Source organism: Mirounga leonina, unplaced genomic scaffold (genome assembly GCF_011800145.1).
Source record: "Mirounga leonina isolate KUSES-001 unplaced genomic scaffold, KU_Mleo_1.0 Mir_154, whole genome shotgun sequence".
Classification (NCBI taxonomy): Eukaryota; Metazoa; Chordata; class Mammalia; order Carnivora; family Phocidae; genus Mirounga; species Mirounga leonina.
Genome location: NW_023270389.1, coordinates 15,577,445 through 15,593,742, shown reverse-complemented (window position 1 = coordinate 15,593,742; position 16,298 = coordinate 15,577,445). Strand labels below are relative to the sequence as shown.

Sequence of the window (16,298 nt, the reverse complement as noted above, 5' to 3'; positions counted from 1 at the left end):
TAAAAGTTTCCAGTACCAATCTCAGACCCTCGGAAGTGCTCTGAAAAGCACCAATTCCCATTTATTCGCTTACAGAAAAAGAAAATGTATTTGATTTTACAGTCCTGGAATAGTACACATTTTTAAATAATTTAAAATAACAGTAATAGTCAATGTTACCTGTGAAGAAAGTAGTTGATGATAACTCCATTTGGCTTTTCAGGTGGCATCCATTTAACCTCTATGCAAGCTGACCCCAGCGCCTTAAGAACCGGGGAATGTAGATCCATTGGGGCTGCTTCCAATGTTTTGACAAACGTCCTACTGCTAACTCCACAACTTCCTTGAAAAAAAAAATTGAGTCCTTTAGTAATTTGTCAAGCAGGGAAAAGAACTACATATGCATTTAGAAGGATAAGGAGGTCATGGAAATCATTTTAGCTGAACTTTTATATATGACCCTTGTACACATACTTTAGAATAGTACTGTATAATATAATCTCTATATAATTTGAATGTATTTATATGTACACATATTTTATATTATATTTATATTATGTATATTTAAATAGAGAATCAGTTTTGAAAAATCCATTAAGTAACCACAAATTTATAGAGGCATAGATAAGAATGCTTATGCTTGTCTGAATTATGATTTCTCTAGTTTATTACAGTTATTCTGCCAGAAAGTGATAATGCACTTGAATATCATAAGTGTGTATGACCTGCATATCTTGTATAGTCTTAATAATATCTTATTTTTGCCAATATTTTAAAATAATGACCATCTCCCAACATGCAGGAATCAATTAATTTTAAGAATATTGTATCTCCATAGTTTTAGAGACATAGAGATGTAGAAGTTGATTTTGCATTTAAATAAAGAAAACTCTAGTTCAAAACCATTTCTATGTTGATTAGCTGAGGATCGAATCAGAAAAAACAGTATCCTTTAAAACAAAATGCCTTGGTTTCGTTTGTAGAGAGAAGGGGGCAAACTGACTCACAATTTTGGAGATGAGGCAAAGCAAAATCACAGATCCCTCATCCTAATCAACTCCATGGGAACTGATACTCATTTGGAAACAGAAGTTCCTAAGCACAAATAAGATAGGAGTTCCCACCACTCAAGTATAAGATTGGGACATTTCTTTAATTTAAAGTGGAACAACATGTTTTATACACCAATATGAGTTACATTTTTTCTTCTCTTATTAATATATGATGTAACAGTTGGAGGGATGAAGGGACTGAGGGAAACTCTTCCTTAAGACCATAGAGATGGATGATGATTTCATAGATCACTAGCCTAAGTCATGAAACTCAGGATGACAGTCTGCATATATGAGATAGAGTTCAGGGAAGCACAGTAAAATACATAAGTGTAACTCAACTTCTAAATAATGTCTCCCCTCACCCCCAAATAAAACTTAAATAAACCAAAGTGAGTACCTTTTCTTTTTGAAATTTTCATAATACCTATTTTGTTTTATATTACCAATGATTCCTTTATATGATCTAGGCGTTTTTCTTTTAAAGGGCCTTATAAAACAAGACTTTGCAAAACCACCATTTTAATATATTTAAATATTCATGATTTAATGTGCAGAAATGCATAATGCTTCACTCAATGCCAGGCTCTGATTTTTCTGGGTAAACAGTCCAGTACAAACAAGAAATGAAATGTTAGTCTTTGTATTTGAATTGAGAATCTATTCCTTTTTAATGAATTTTTTCATAAAAATACTTTTTTTTTTTTTTTAAATAAAAGCCCAGGACAAGTGTCTGAAAGACTTTCACCATTTTGACATGCTTGTATCCTTATCTCGTATTGTGTGAATGGAGCCAAATTTTCCAGAAGGATGCACTGATGATGACCAACAGAGGAGGTCAGAGGTGCTACACTTCCAGCATTGAGTAAGACATTGTACTCCACAGGCATTTTGGGGATGAGGATCCCTTTAAAGAGAGAGAGAGAAAAAACATATGTATGCTATACAGAATGGTCAATAAATGTTTGTCTTTTAAAAACAATGAATCTTTAACATTTTATAGCTTAAAGGTATATTATTGCTGAATATAGCAATTAATAACTGTATGAATGTATATTCCAAAAGTAAAAAAATGTGTATCACCCATTTTCAAAAACAAATGAAGTACATATAATAGTTCTATTCAAAGGCATACTCTATGGGCAAATAAAAACGAAGGCACGTTTCACTTCTTAAAAAATATAAGGCAATTAGAAATGGTGTCATATATTTTTGCTAGGCTTACTTCCTCTTAAAGTACATAAAAAACCCCACCAGTTTTGCTTGTGGTAATAATTTTTCTATAGACATTGTGTATGCATCCAGTCTGACACAGATCCTTGACATAAGAGCCCATAAAGTATCCAAATCATAGTCTACCTAGAGAATTCCCAGTGCATTAATTAACGAGTTAGGACAGTCCACTCTGTCAGGGAGACTTATGGACCTAAATACATATGAAATTTGGGTTCAAAACTGTCATTTTTCACAAAGCTTCTGGAAGAAAGAAGGTCTTGTCAGTTTAGCCTCTTCACAATCTGTTCATATAATTAAATGCCTGTAAATTTTATTTGGTCATGAACAACATGTACATTTTTTTTTCAAGGAGAGTATATGAGCCTTGAATGAAGAATATAATGGAATTTCTCATGAGACTTTCTCATTGATCTGATAGCTTATAACATTTGTGGGTTTAATTACTTACCTTTGTAGTACTTAAATAAGGTTATCTTTGCTATAGAAGCAATGAAATCTATAGCACAGGACTCAATAACCCTTTAGAAATGAGGTCTAAAAAAATGAAATGAAGGTTTGCTTTTTGTAGATATAGCCCCAGTTGTATAAGAGGCGGAAGAGCCAGGACAAAGCAGAGATGCTTGGGATTTTGTGTAGGATAGATGAAAATAAGGACTCAACGAAGGATGTATGGATCATAGTCAGAGGGACTGATCAATTGTTTCCTTTAGAAAGATGCAATTATGCTGAACCCAGACTAAGAATTTTTATTTTAAATTAGATCATCCTAGTTAAATTATCTGTTGTATTTGTCCTAATGGCTTAAATTACTACTATTCTATCACTGATTCCTAAATTCCTATCTCCGGCTTTTTATCTCTCTTGCATTCCAGATTCTATTTTCAGCAGCCTACTTCACAGGAACCTCAATCTCAACAGGCCCAGAGCATAGTCACTACATTTTCCACTCCCAAACCTGTTCTTCTTGGGTTTCCTTTCCATTTTCCTATGCCAGGGGCCTTACAGTAAACCCTTATGCATTCCAGTTGCATGCAAGACAGTGCACTCCATAAAGTCAGGGGGCTCTGTTCTCCCCACTGTAGTTCCAGTGCCTAGAGTTTAGCACATATTTGCAGCTCAATAAACGTTGGTTTGAATGAATGAATGAAATCTCAGAACAATATTGTAAAGCAAATGTTAGTACGTTTTTTTAAGATGAGAAAACTAAGCAATTTGTTCCAGATTGCACATTGATTACTTGGGGTAGTCAAACTTGAACTCAGGTCCATCTGATACCAAAGCTTAACTCTGTATTTATGCTCTCTCTTGGTAATGGAGACTCGGATTAGGACAACCGGGGGAAAATGAGAGGATAATTTTGAGACAACATGGGTAGCCAGGCAGAACAGGTATTGGAGACTGATTAGGGGGGAAAAAAGGTGATGGAAAAATTAGAATTCCCACTGACGGAACTAAATTATAGGTGAATATTTGAAGTTCTAAAGGCAGATTTCTGAAACTGAAATACACATATCCTACACGCTTGTGGACTTCTGTTGAAGGATTTTCAAAGACAAGGATAAACATGGTACCTCTTCCTAGAATGCCAGTTTGACCTGTAAAATTTGGGAAATGCAAGGCTTCCTTGCCTGAGCAAACCAGCAGAATCCCACTTTTCCTTGTTCACAAAAATTTGGTATGGATTTTTCTTCCTAAAAAGCCTCAGACTAGGAAACTAGATGGGTACCGAGTGATCCGAAGTTTGACTAGTCAGTTGTTTTAACTCTATAGTCACCTCAGAACTAACTAAATGACAGCAGAAGTTTATGCTGACATAATCAGTGTGTTGAACAAGTACAAGTCCTATTCATGATGCAATCAAAACACCACTTAATTTGAGTTGCTCAGTATTGCTTTAAAATGAATTCATCATGGGTAATCTTCTGTAGACACAGGATGAAAATTTGACTGGGCCCACATTTCTGCTGAATCTCAGGTAATAGACATTTCTATGTTATTTTTTTTCCATGAAGGAAAAAAGATATCGTGACAAAGATTAATGCCTAGAAAATGTAAATAAATTTATTTTTCTCTTTAATGGTATAGTGAATACACATACTGGGCTTATTTAGAAGATATTCTTCGAGGCCTAATTCTCAGCTGTAAGACAAAACTGGGAATGTTTTTACTGCTCCCAACAAGACTGCTATAGTTAAAATTAAGTTTGAAAGTTAGATGAAGAGCGTTGATTATAGGGACCATTTGAAACTCTTAGTACCTTAATGAGTGAGGAAAACCTATATACTATATTAGAGGTAAAATAAAGACCAGTATAATCAGGCTTTTATTTCCCCACTAAAAATGTTCTTTAGAGATTGTTGTTTGAGGTAGTAAAAGAGAATGAAGAGTGCATCAGGGACTTTCTCAGTTTGTAGTTTGACCTGTCATCAGGACGATATGCTTATGGAAATTTCCATCCACAGTGTCTTGGAATGTCACAGTATTCACCTCCCATTTTGGGCATTTTTCCTTATTGTTACCCTGACATAGTCTATAAAGCAGGGGGGGGGTAGTTTGCTGTTTGTACCCACATATTTATAACAAAATGAAGACAGAAAGAATTGCCTGGACATTGACCTTGTTATTGGGGTCAGCTTTCTCCAGAGTGACCTAATATCAAAATATAGCAGCATATCACTCTTTATCCAAGGAGATTAGTAAAAAAAATTCCCCTAATGATAAATTATGAAATACATTATTTTTTGGATGAAGACAAACACATTGGAATACAATGGCAAATTTGTATGAGTTTTTTTTTTTTTTAAAGATTTCATTTATTTGACACAGAGAGAGAGAGACACAGTGAGAGAGGGAACACAAGCAGGGGGAGTGGGAGAGGGAGAAGCAGGCTCCCTGCTGAGCAGGGAGCCCAATGCAGGGCTCGATCTCAGGACCCCAGGATCATGACCTGAGCTGAAGGCAGACATTTAACAACTGAGCCACCCAGGCACCCCAAATTTGTATGAGTTTTTAAGCTAAAAAGCAAGACCTTAAAGAAATTGCAAGCTTATGGTGATTGCTTTGGGCGGTTTCTAGACCTCCTGGGATTGATTGCGTGTTCATTCTGTCTTCTCTGTTTCTGGGATAGATCTTACAGAAAAGTTTAGCAAACACACATTTTAAAAATATTCTATCATTTTTGTTGAACTAGGTAAACCACAGAATGGAGTCAGGCAGATCAAATCCCTTCTCTGCCCTTATTTGTTGTAAATTACTTAACCTCTATGAATGCTGGTCTCTTCATCTGTAAAATGATGATACTAATAGCCACCTCATAAAGAGCTGTTAAGGATTAAATTAGAAAATGCATGTAAAATATTTTAGTACATTCCTGCGACATAGAAAGTGCTGAATTAATGATAGACATCTCAGCAAATCACAATGAAATGGAACAAAATGGAAAAAAAAACCCCACATCTATGACACTATTTTATGTGCCTCAAATACTCTGAACCCACCTTTTTAAATAAAGTTTCTATTCTAATTACAAATAAATGTTACATTCATTTAAGTAAATCTCTTTATAACAATATTCTAATCTAGTTTGGTTTTTTTATGAATACTTGGATATGATCAAGTTGTATTCTTATGAAGATATTTTTCATTCCTAGCAGTAATTTAGAAATGGTCTTCCCTTCAATTCATCTGAGATTGCGCTTTACTGAATGTCTTCCTCTGTACCTACTGGTCTGTTTCCAGTAACTTCTCTGCTTAGAAGGACAGGATTCCTAGGGGGTCAGGGAACAAAACTGTGCTTCTGCTACATTTCAAATATAGACATAATCTTGACCTAGGTTTCAACATGGCTAGTCAAGGCACGAACCTGGAAAATGTATTTTTCACGTCTTGGCTAATTGGAAATAAATGTCCTTTATATATATCTATGAGGTGTTGAAAGAGAAAATGCTCCTTGAAGCTGTGAGCATGTCAAACAATGATATGTATTTAGGAAAGAGGGCCCCTCCACTGTCATAATTTACAGGACTGTGACATGAAAGGCTCTTGTGTTCCTGCAAACCCTACACCATCTGCAATGACTCTGAAACAACCTAGCCCCCTGCTATTCTGATGACTAAATGAAATGAAATGGGCATATTTGTTAAAGTCAGCTGGGAAGCCACACGACTTGGTTAGTTCCCGAGTTCATAAATTTATGTCAGAGGAAGAGGAGCAGTGGAAGCTCAAGTGAACCAATTTACCCTAAGTGCAAATGGCAGTTTTGTTATTTGGTGTCAAAGTTACCAGTCCCACAATGACAAGCTGCCATAACACATTTTCTTGTTCACTAAAGAACAAGGATTTCGTTGGTTAATATTCCTTGCAATGCTCCTTTTCATAATTTACAACAACTAGATGCTGATAGGTTATTTAACATTTATGAAGTTAAGATGTAATCAGAAAAACCCTGATTATCTTTACAAATAAAAAAGTTAAATTATTCAACTTTTTTTTTTCTCTGTGGCTTCATTTCACAGCAGGTGCATACTTTACAATGGGACAAGTCAATCAAATAATCCTTTTTAAAAATCTTTTTTTAGGAGCTGGAGCAGGAACAATTCTAAGAAGAAAACTATTAATTCGGTTTGATAGCTGCATTTGCTTCAAAACACTGGTCGCACTTAATGTAATGCTTTGAACAAATCCACCTAAATTCTTTGTTGCATAGGTAGGCATATCTTGGTTATGCCCCTTTGAGGGTTTGAAAGTGAAACAAGACTCTCTTAAACACACATCCATACCAACTGTATGGAAATTTTACATAAGTTTTTATAATAGTTGTCATTTTATGCCCTTTCTACCCTAATAGATAGTAGGGTTCATGACAGAGAGGACAATGTCTCATTCTTCTTTATAACCCTCAGTGTATCTAGCATTATACCTTGCCCCTGCGTGGGGCTCAGCAAATATTTTCATGTTCGTTAAAATGAATAGATGATTCAATATACCCAAAGGCTAATGAATTATAGCTCATGAAATTTTAAGCTACAAACAAAACACTCCTACTGGGTTACTGGATGGGCTGCTCAAATTACATTGTCCTCATTCATATTTGCTATATTTATAGCAAAATTATTTTTCAGTTTCTGAACTGGATCATAGTAGAACTTAGAAAAAAAATCGTTTGCTTTCTGCACTGTTTACGTAGAAGAACAGTGAGAAAATAGCACAGTGATTTTGACCATAGAATTTGGAGTCAGATGCATTGTGGGTTGGCTCCAACACCTTTGTGATAAATAACCTAGACAAAATAACAAAATAATATCTAAATTGACTTGTTCTCATTAGTAAAATGGGCAAAGCAATAGAACATACAATATGAGGTTGTTAAAAGCATTAAATGAGATACATATTAATCTCTTAGAAAAATGCCTAGTACATATTAGAACTCAGTAAAATAAATTCATTAAATAACAAAAGCAAAGGCAACAAAATAAATCGACAAGTGGGACACATCAGACTGAAAGGCTTCTGTAAAGCAAAGGAAACCATGAAAATGGAAAGGCAACCTATGGAATGGGAGCAGATATTTGCAAACCATTTACCTAATAAGGGGCTAATATCCAAAATATACAAGGAACTCATGCCACTCAATAGCAATAAAACAAATGACCCAATTAAAAAATGGACAAAGGTTATAAATAGACCTTTTTTTTTTCCCAATAAAGACAGACAAATGGCTAACAGGTACATGAAAATGTGCTCAACATCCTTAATCACCAGGGAAATGCAAATCAAAAACCACAATGAGATATCACCTCATACATCGTAGGATGACTATTATTAAAAAGACAAGAGATCACAAATTCTGGTGAGAATGCAGAGAAAAAAGACTGTTTGTACACTGTTGGTGGGAATGGAAACTCATATTGCCAGTGCCAGTTTACTATGGAAAACAGTATGGAGGTTCCTCAAGAAATTAAAAATAGAACTACTCTATGATCCAGGAAACCTACTTCTGAGTATGTAACCTAAGGAAATGAGATCATTATCTCACAGAGCTATCTATACTCTCATGTTCATTGCAATATTATTCACAATAGCCAAGGTATGGAAACAACTGAAGTGCCTATCAATGGATGGATGAATAAAGAAAATGTAGTATCCATGCAATGGAATATTATTCAGCCTTAAAAAAGAAGAAAATACTGCCATTTGCAACAACATGGATGAACCTGGAGGGCATTATGCTAAGTGAAATAGCCAGACACAGACAATAACTTTATGGTATTATTTATGTGTGGAATCTTAAAAAAAAATTGAACTCATAGAAACAGAGTGGAATGGTGGCTGCCAGAGGCTGGAGGATGGGGGAAATAGGGAGAAGTTGGTAAAAAGGTACAAACTTTCAGTTTGTGAGATGAATAAGGTCTGAGGATCTAAAGTATAACATGGTGACTGCAGTTCATAGTACTGTATTGTATAATTGAAATTTGCTAAGAGAGTAGAACTTGTGTTCTCACCAAAAAGACAAAAAATAAATATGCGACATGATGTTAGCATTAATTAACTTGAGGGTGGAAATTCTTTCACAATTACATATGTCAAATCATCACGTTGTAATCTTTAAATATATTATAATTTTGTTTGTCAACTATACCTCAATACAGCTGAAAAAAGATTTATTACTATGTTAAGTAAAACATAAATCATTGAAATGAATTTTACACTTTCTTCTGAAATTCAGCACTACTGTCACTTGGTTTTTGCACTTAGAAAGAAAATTTAAAGTACTGTCAAAGTTGAATCATCCCAGTTAATGCAAAGTAAATTTTTTAGAGAGCTTAATGCCAATTTTGACTTTAAATGGATATTATCTGATCTAATACACTGCAGTTAATGAGCTTACTGAACACCAAGATGCTTAATGTCTATAGATAGGCCATACTGTGGCTAACTACCTCTTAATCAAAAATTGGTTAATAAAAAGCAATTTTATTCCTAACCAATATATTTTTTTTATTCCTAAGCAATATTAATTGAAATGATTTCTCAGAAGAACTGTTGCTAATTGTTTTCTTTAATGGACTAAGAGATAACTATGAATGGACACACACCAGTACTTTGCTATTATGCATTAAACCTAAATAACTCACCATCTTAAGTGAGGAAAGTGTGTTGAATGCAATGACATTGTTAATTAGAACATGCTGAAGGGCTAGAACAATTCAAAATACAGTCATCACCTTGATAAATTAGAAAGACTCATTATTACCTTCAGAGTTTAAATAATTTTGAGTGGATTCTGAAACCGCAGGAATATCTCTATTCTTATCCTGAGTAAACCATTTATGTTCCAGGAACTATTTCCTTCTTAATTTTCTATAATTTTTCCATTCCTTCACTCTATTTAATACAAATGTGTAAGTCCTGACCTGAGGTTGAGAGCTGTTACAAGGCGAGAAGGAATGTTTAGAAATCAACTAGTGGGACTGCTGTCTATAGCTTGAATAATAATAGCCAGCATCCAGGCAGTGTCCACTAAATGTTTACTATGCTACCTCACCGACTTCACATAAAAGCAATGCAGGGTAGGCATTTGATACCCCATTTCACAGATGAGAAAACTCAAGTTCAGAGACACTGTGGAACTTGCCCAAGGTCGCAGGGAAACTAAATGGTGGAGCCCATTCCACCTAGAAACCAGTATTCCCTTTACAGAAGTAAGTGAAATTATGCATCCATAAGATGACATATAATATTTGGAAGATACGTGTATGTGTCCTGTTTGTCTCTAAAGAAGATATATGTATTTGTGTGTGTGTGTATATGTGTTTAAGGTTGAGTTAGTGTGGAGAGAGGGATAGGCTTCTATAAGAAATCAAGTGTTTAAATAATTTTAAGCAGCAGAAAATCAAAATTTATTTATATATTTGCTTGAATGATAAATTTTAGAAACTTACTACTCTGTTCTTTCATTAATTCAGCAAACATTTTAAAAGGATATGTTGTTTGTGCATCATCTGATTTGAAGGTACAAATGATACACAAAAGAGTAGAAATCTTGATTTTCTAGAGCTTGAAGTGTCTTGATAATCTTACAAGTGACATTTATCAAGTAATAACGAGCTAAAGTGAACCAGGGTTTACCTGGAAAGTAAGAGAATGTCTACTGAGGCTTTAAAACAGTCCTTGAATATTCTTTTTGTGGATATTTGTTTGAGAAATGACTCCCTCTCCCACCTAATTAAAATCTTTTGGCACTTGGAATCTGATTTTGCTAAGTCATGCCTTTTCTTTCTGGACTTCTGGATGGATAGGCAAAGCCTTCTGGTTACTAGCTCCTTCATGCCACAGGAGATAACTGTTGTCGGGTAGATATTTTCCCTTCAGGGGCTCACCATTTTCCACAATTAATTTTTCTGGTCTTGGCATGCCCAACAAAAACATTCTTCCACAATCATTTGGTATTCGCCGATACTTAGCTCTGTTTCTTGGCTCTCTGGGCTACTATCTCAAAAAGCATAGTTGTTGTATCACAAATCCCAAAAAAGTGGGTAATAAATAAAAAGCTTGATTTGGATTTAATAGTTAAGCCAAAGACATGTAGAGATTGCTCTTATAAGGCAGTAGTTGAGAAAAGACCTGAATTTGACTCTTGGCTTTGCTGTGCAACCTTGAGTATATTATATCACTACTTTGAGGTTCAAATCTCTTATCTTAATATGGAAATAATGATATTACTTGTATCCCAGGGTTTGTATGAGTATTAACTCAGGTAACGCAGGGAAAGTGCTTATTAAAGTGTTTGGCTTATACTAGAAATTTAACAAATGGCAAATATAAACAAGTGATATTAATGAATATAAGTGGTATTTGCCAATAGTATTCCAATTATGCTTCCTCTGAATATTCTCACACATCCCCTGGAACTCACTTCCTTTTCTGATAGGATTTATAAACATGTAATAAGAATTAATTTATAGATATCATTGAAATAATAATTTATAAACTGAAAGCCCACTTAATTGCCTAGGTAATTTTCTGTTGCTAAGCAACAACATGGACATTTTTTTCTCCCAGCAACTTACCTGCATAAAGTCACTCTATTCACACTGACCACAAAACAAAATACATGTGAAAAAAACCCAGTTAATTTAACCACTATTTTGGGTTTGGACATTCAAGAGAAAGTGGTTTGAGTCATGTTTTCAAAGAAATATTGTAATTGACCACTTTTGCTTGGTTTATGTAATTCATGATTACTAAATTTAGAGCACATCGAAACCATCTGGGAAGCTTTAAAAAAAAAAATAAAATCTAGATTTCTTGACTCCATCCCAGGAGATTCTGATTCCATAAACTTGGGATTGACAACCAGTCTTTGCAAAAGTTTTCCAGGTGATTCTAATGTTTGTTCAGGTTTGGGAACTAGAGGTATGGACTGTTTGGCCCAATTTTCAGCTCTGCTTATGATGTAATCATTTTGTAATGGCAGGGGAGTATGATGAATACCTTGAAAGCTCTTGACTGTGAGCAAATAAACAGCCTCTGGTTATAACAAGTTTGTTTTCTTTCTGTTTAAAATATATATTTGTGACTATTCAGGAACAGAAAAATGTTTTTATTATCCAAATCAAAACACAGCATGAGGTACTTTCCAATAAAATCAACTGTAGATTATACACAAGTCAAAATCATCTGCCTGTTTACAGCGTTCAAAATCCTTCTAGGCACCAGGAAAAAAGTTTAAGATTTTAATCTTTCCATATATTACAGGGTTTCTGTAATGGATTTTGTGCATCTGAAACTAAAAGATTGACAGGTCTGGATATTATAGATTTATTAACCATTGGTTACACGGTCAGAGTTAGTGTGTGAAGCATTTCTACAATACTCCTGAGGCTGCACTAGAGTGAACAATTTCTACAAAGCCTGAGGTAGACAAGAGTTAAGGTTACATTAAACAAGCGGAAGTTGTGTTTTATTTCACAATGATCCTTTTCTAAGTATAAACATTATACACTGAGCATAAAAATACGATGTTGAACTCAAAGAAAAATATGACAAAATGCTGGGAAATTCAAAAGAAGTCTTAAACATTTACAAATGCAATCCTGCAGTGCACCATTTTATCATTTTGAAAATGGGGCCTTTGGCACCCAGCAAAGGCTGGAGCAAATACATTTTAAAAATAAATAATTGAAGGCAAAAATAATTCTCCCAAAATAATCATCACTATTTATAGAATATTATACAGAGTCACTGTATGCCAATTATATAAATTACCTCGTTTAATCTTTACAACCACCCAAATGTATGTACTACTATTGTCTCTATTTTACAGCTGCACTGAACAGAGACTCAGGGAGGAAAACTGACTTATGTCAGCTAACAGGTGGCACAATTGGGATACAAATCCTGGTTTTCTCTTTCATCTGACATCCGTTGTCTTAAAGGAAAGATATCTTCAAATTAGCAATGGCAATTTATGTGTATAATAATGTTAAAATGACAAGTGATTGATAGGCCATGGAACTTCCTGATCACATGGCTAGGAAATCGCCAATTTTGCTTATCATCTTGGACTTTCTCTTATTGTTCTTTGAGAATTTGGACTGTAGAAGACCCTGGTCCGAGTCTGAGAAATCTCTGGTTAATAGGCAAAATCCGGTCTCAGACTGGCTCTTTTCTGCCTCATTTTACTTGACATCACAGAAGCACTACGGCACTACAAAGATGCCAAGGAGAAAGATGTTCAAAGATGGCAAGATAGCAATGCGACTCCATGCAAGTAGAAATTGATTCTGTAAAGAGATATGCAAGTTTGTACATTTTCCACAGCAGAAGATATGGGTTTTCTTCCCCTGGAATTAAGAACGGAGTTCAAGAAGATCTACGCTCCTAAGACTGAGGTAAGGATTATAGGGCTTATGACACAGACTGGCACTAGAGATCATTCCTTTGTTTTAATTTAAAGGGCTGTGTATTCATTTTAAAAACAAAGGTGGATGGAATCATTTATATTTAATATCTTAGAGAGGCTTACATTTTTCTTTGCTTATAAAGCTCTTGATAAATTTTCTCCTGTGAATTTGACCAAATTAAGACGCTGTTTTTGCTTTTGATCTCAGATTATGACATCACAAGGATGTTAGTTTATGAGAACTTAAGTTTTATATATTAGGCCTCTATGTTACCTTCTTGACTCTATTACCTGTTTGTTTGCTTGTTTAGTTTTTATTTTGATTCCAGTTAGTTAACACAGTGTTTTATTAGTTTCAGGTGTACAATATAGTGATTCAACAATTCCATACATCACCCAGTGCTCATCACAGCAAGTGTACTCCTTAATTCCCATCTCCTATTTAACCCATGTCCCCCACCTGCTCACCCTCTGGTAACCATCAGTTTATTGTCTGTAGTTAAGAGTCTGTTTCTTGGTTTGTCTCTCTTTTTGCTAGTTTGTTTTGTTTCTTAAATTCCACATATGAGTGAGAGCATACGGCATTTGTCTTTCTCTGACTTAATTCACTTAACATTATACTCTCTAGCTCCATCCATGTCATTGCAAATGGCAAGATTCATTCTTTTTTTATGGATGAATAATATTCCAATACATATATATACACATCTTCTTTATCCATTCATCAATTGATGGACACTTGGGCTGCTTCTGTATTGGATTATTGTAAATAATGCTGCTATATAAACATAGGGGCATATGTATTCCTTTGAATTAATGTGTTTTTTTAATTCTTTGGGTGAATACCCAGTAGTGTGAATGATTGATCATAGGGTAGTTCTATTTTTAACTTAAGGAAACTCCATACTGTTTTCCTCAGTGGCTGCACCAGTTTGCATTTCCACTAACAGTGCAAGAGGGTTCCCCTTTCTCCACATCATCACCACCTGTTGTTTCTTGTGTTTTTGATTTTAGCCACTCTGACAGGTGTCAGATGATAGCTGCATTGTAGTTTTGATTTGCATTTCTCTCATGCTCAATGATGAAGAGCATCTTTTCATGTGTCTGTTAGTCATCTGTATGTCTTCTTTGGAGAAATATCTGTTCATATCTTCTTCCCATTTTTTAATCGAATTATTTGTTTTTTGGGTGTTAGGTTTTATAAGTTCTTTATATATTTTGGACACTAACCTTTTATCAGATATAGAAGTTACTGCTTGTGCTCTCTTCTTGGATTTTTGACTCCAGATCTCACATTTAGGACTTTAATGCATTTTGAATTTATTTTTCTGTATGGTATAAGACAGTGGTCCAGTTTCATTCTTTGCTTGTTGCTGTCCAGTCTTCCCAACACCATTTGTTGAAGGGATTGTCTTTTTCCCATTGGATAGTCTTTCCTGCTTTGTCGAAGATTAATTGATCATATAATTGTGGGTTTGTTTTTTTTTTTCTGGGTTTTCTATTCTGTTCTATTGATCTATGTCCCAGTACCATACTGTTTTGATTACTACACCTTTATAATGTAACTTGAAGACTGGAAATATGATGCCTCCCGCTTTGACTATTCAGTCTTTGGTGGTTCCATACAAACTTTAGGATTGTTTCTTCTAGTTCTGTGAAAAATGCTGTTGGCATTTTGATAGGGATCGCTTTGAATGTGTAGAATTGCTTTGGATAGTATAGACATTTTAACACTATTTGTTCTTCCAATCCATGGGCATGGAGAGTTTTTCCATTTCTTTGTGTCATCTTCAACTTCTTTCACCACCGTTTTACAGTTTCCAGAATACAGGTCTTTCTCCTTTCCAGTTATGTTTATTCTTAGGTATCTTATTATTTTGGGTGCAATTGTAAATGGCATTGTTTTCTTTATTCCTCTGTCTGCTGCTTCATTATTGGTGCATAGAAATGCAACAGATTGCTGTACACTGATTTTGTATCTTGCAAACTTTACTGAATTCATTTTTCAGTTGTAGCAGTTTTTGGTGGAGTCTTTCAGGTTTTCTATATATAGTATCATGTCATCTGCAAATAATGAAAGCTTTACGTCTTCCTTAGAGATTTGGATGCCTTTTATTTCTTTTTGTTGTCTGATTGTTGTGGCCAGGACTTCCAGTATTATGTTGAATAAAAGTGGTGAGAGTGGACATCTTTGTCTTGTTCCTGACTTTAGGGGAAAAGCTCTCAGTTTTTCTCAAGTATGATGTTTGCTGTGGGTTTTTCATATATGGCCATTATTATGTTGAGGTATGTTTCTTCAATACCCACTTTGTTGAGGGTTTTTATCATGAATGGGTGTTGTACTTTTTCAAATGCTTTTTCTGCATCTATTGTAATGATCATATGGTGCTTATCCTTTCTCTTATTGATATGATGTATCAATTTGATTGATTTGTGAATATTGAATCACCCTTGCAACCCAGGAATAAATCCCACTTGATCGTGGTGAATGATTTTTTTAATGTATTGTTGCATTTAGTTTGCTAGTATTTTGTTGAAGATTTTTGCATCTATGTTCATTAGACATATTGGCCTGTAGTTCTCTTTTTTGTGGTGATTTTATCTGATTTTGGTGATGCTGGCCTCATAGAATGAATTTGGAAGTTTACTTTCCTTTTCTATATTACCTATTTTGACTGAGATAATTGTTCAAGTAAATGAAAAATATATCTTTGCTAATTATTTTATGGAATGGATCTGCTGATGGCCAACATGGATGCTAGCCCATTGTTTTCAGTGCATGTTGAACTGTAGCTAAACTTATTCTGATGGAGATAATAGAAATTTGTGTCATTTTTATCTAAAGACTAGATATTAGAGATAAAATCCATTTGAAGTGAATTTAGCACCTTAATAGATTTTAAATTTTACTGAAACAGCATTTCCATACTTTCCTTATGTTAAAAGACAGAGCAAAGAGATTTTACTTTAATCCTTACTCCATGGTGTTAAGCAATCAGATTTGTACCTGAGGATGATGCTTACATCAAAATATAATAATGCACTAAACCACAAAAGTAACCCACTAGTGACTAAATGGTACAGCGGAGGTTATATAGCTTAGAGGGGCAAAATTCAACTACCATAAC

At 34.6% G+C, this 16,298-nt stretch overlaps 1 protein-coding gene across 1 annotated transcript in view; it reads right to left on the bottom strand.

The window, feature by feature from the left end:
* USH2A (usherin) overlaps window positions 1-16,298 on the bottom strand; it is a 702,118-nt gene that overhangs the window by 100,257 nt on the left and 585,563 nt on the right. The window contains exons 58-59 of the mRNA XM_035010130.1: window positions 1,780-1,938; window positions 160-322 (exon numbers count right to left, since the gene is read on the bottom strand). Coding sequence (XP_034866021.1) covers window positions 160-322; window positions 1,780-1,938 — 322 coding nt within the window. The remainder of the gene's footprint in view (window positions 1-159; window positions 323-1,779; window positions 1,939-16,298) is intronic.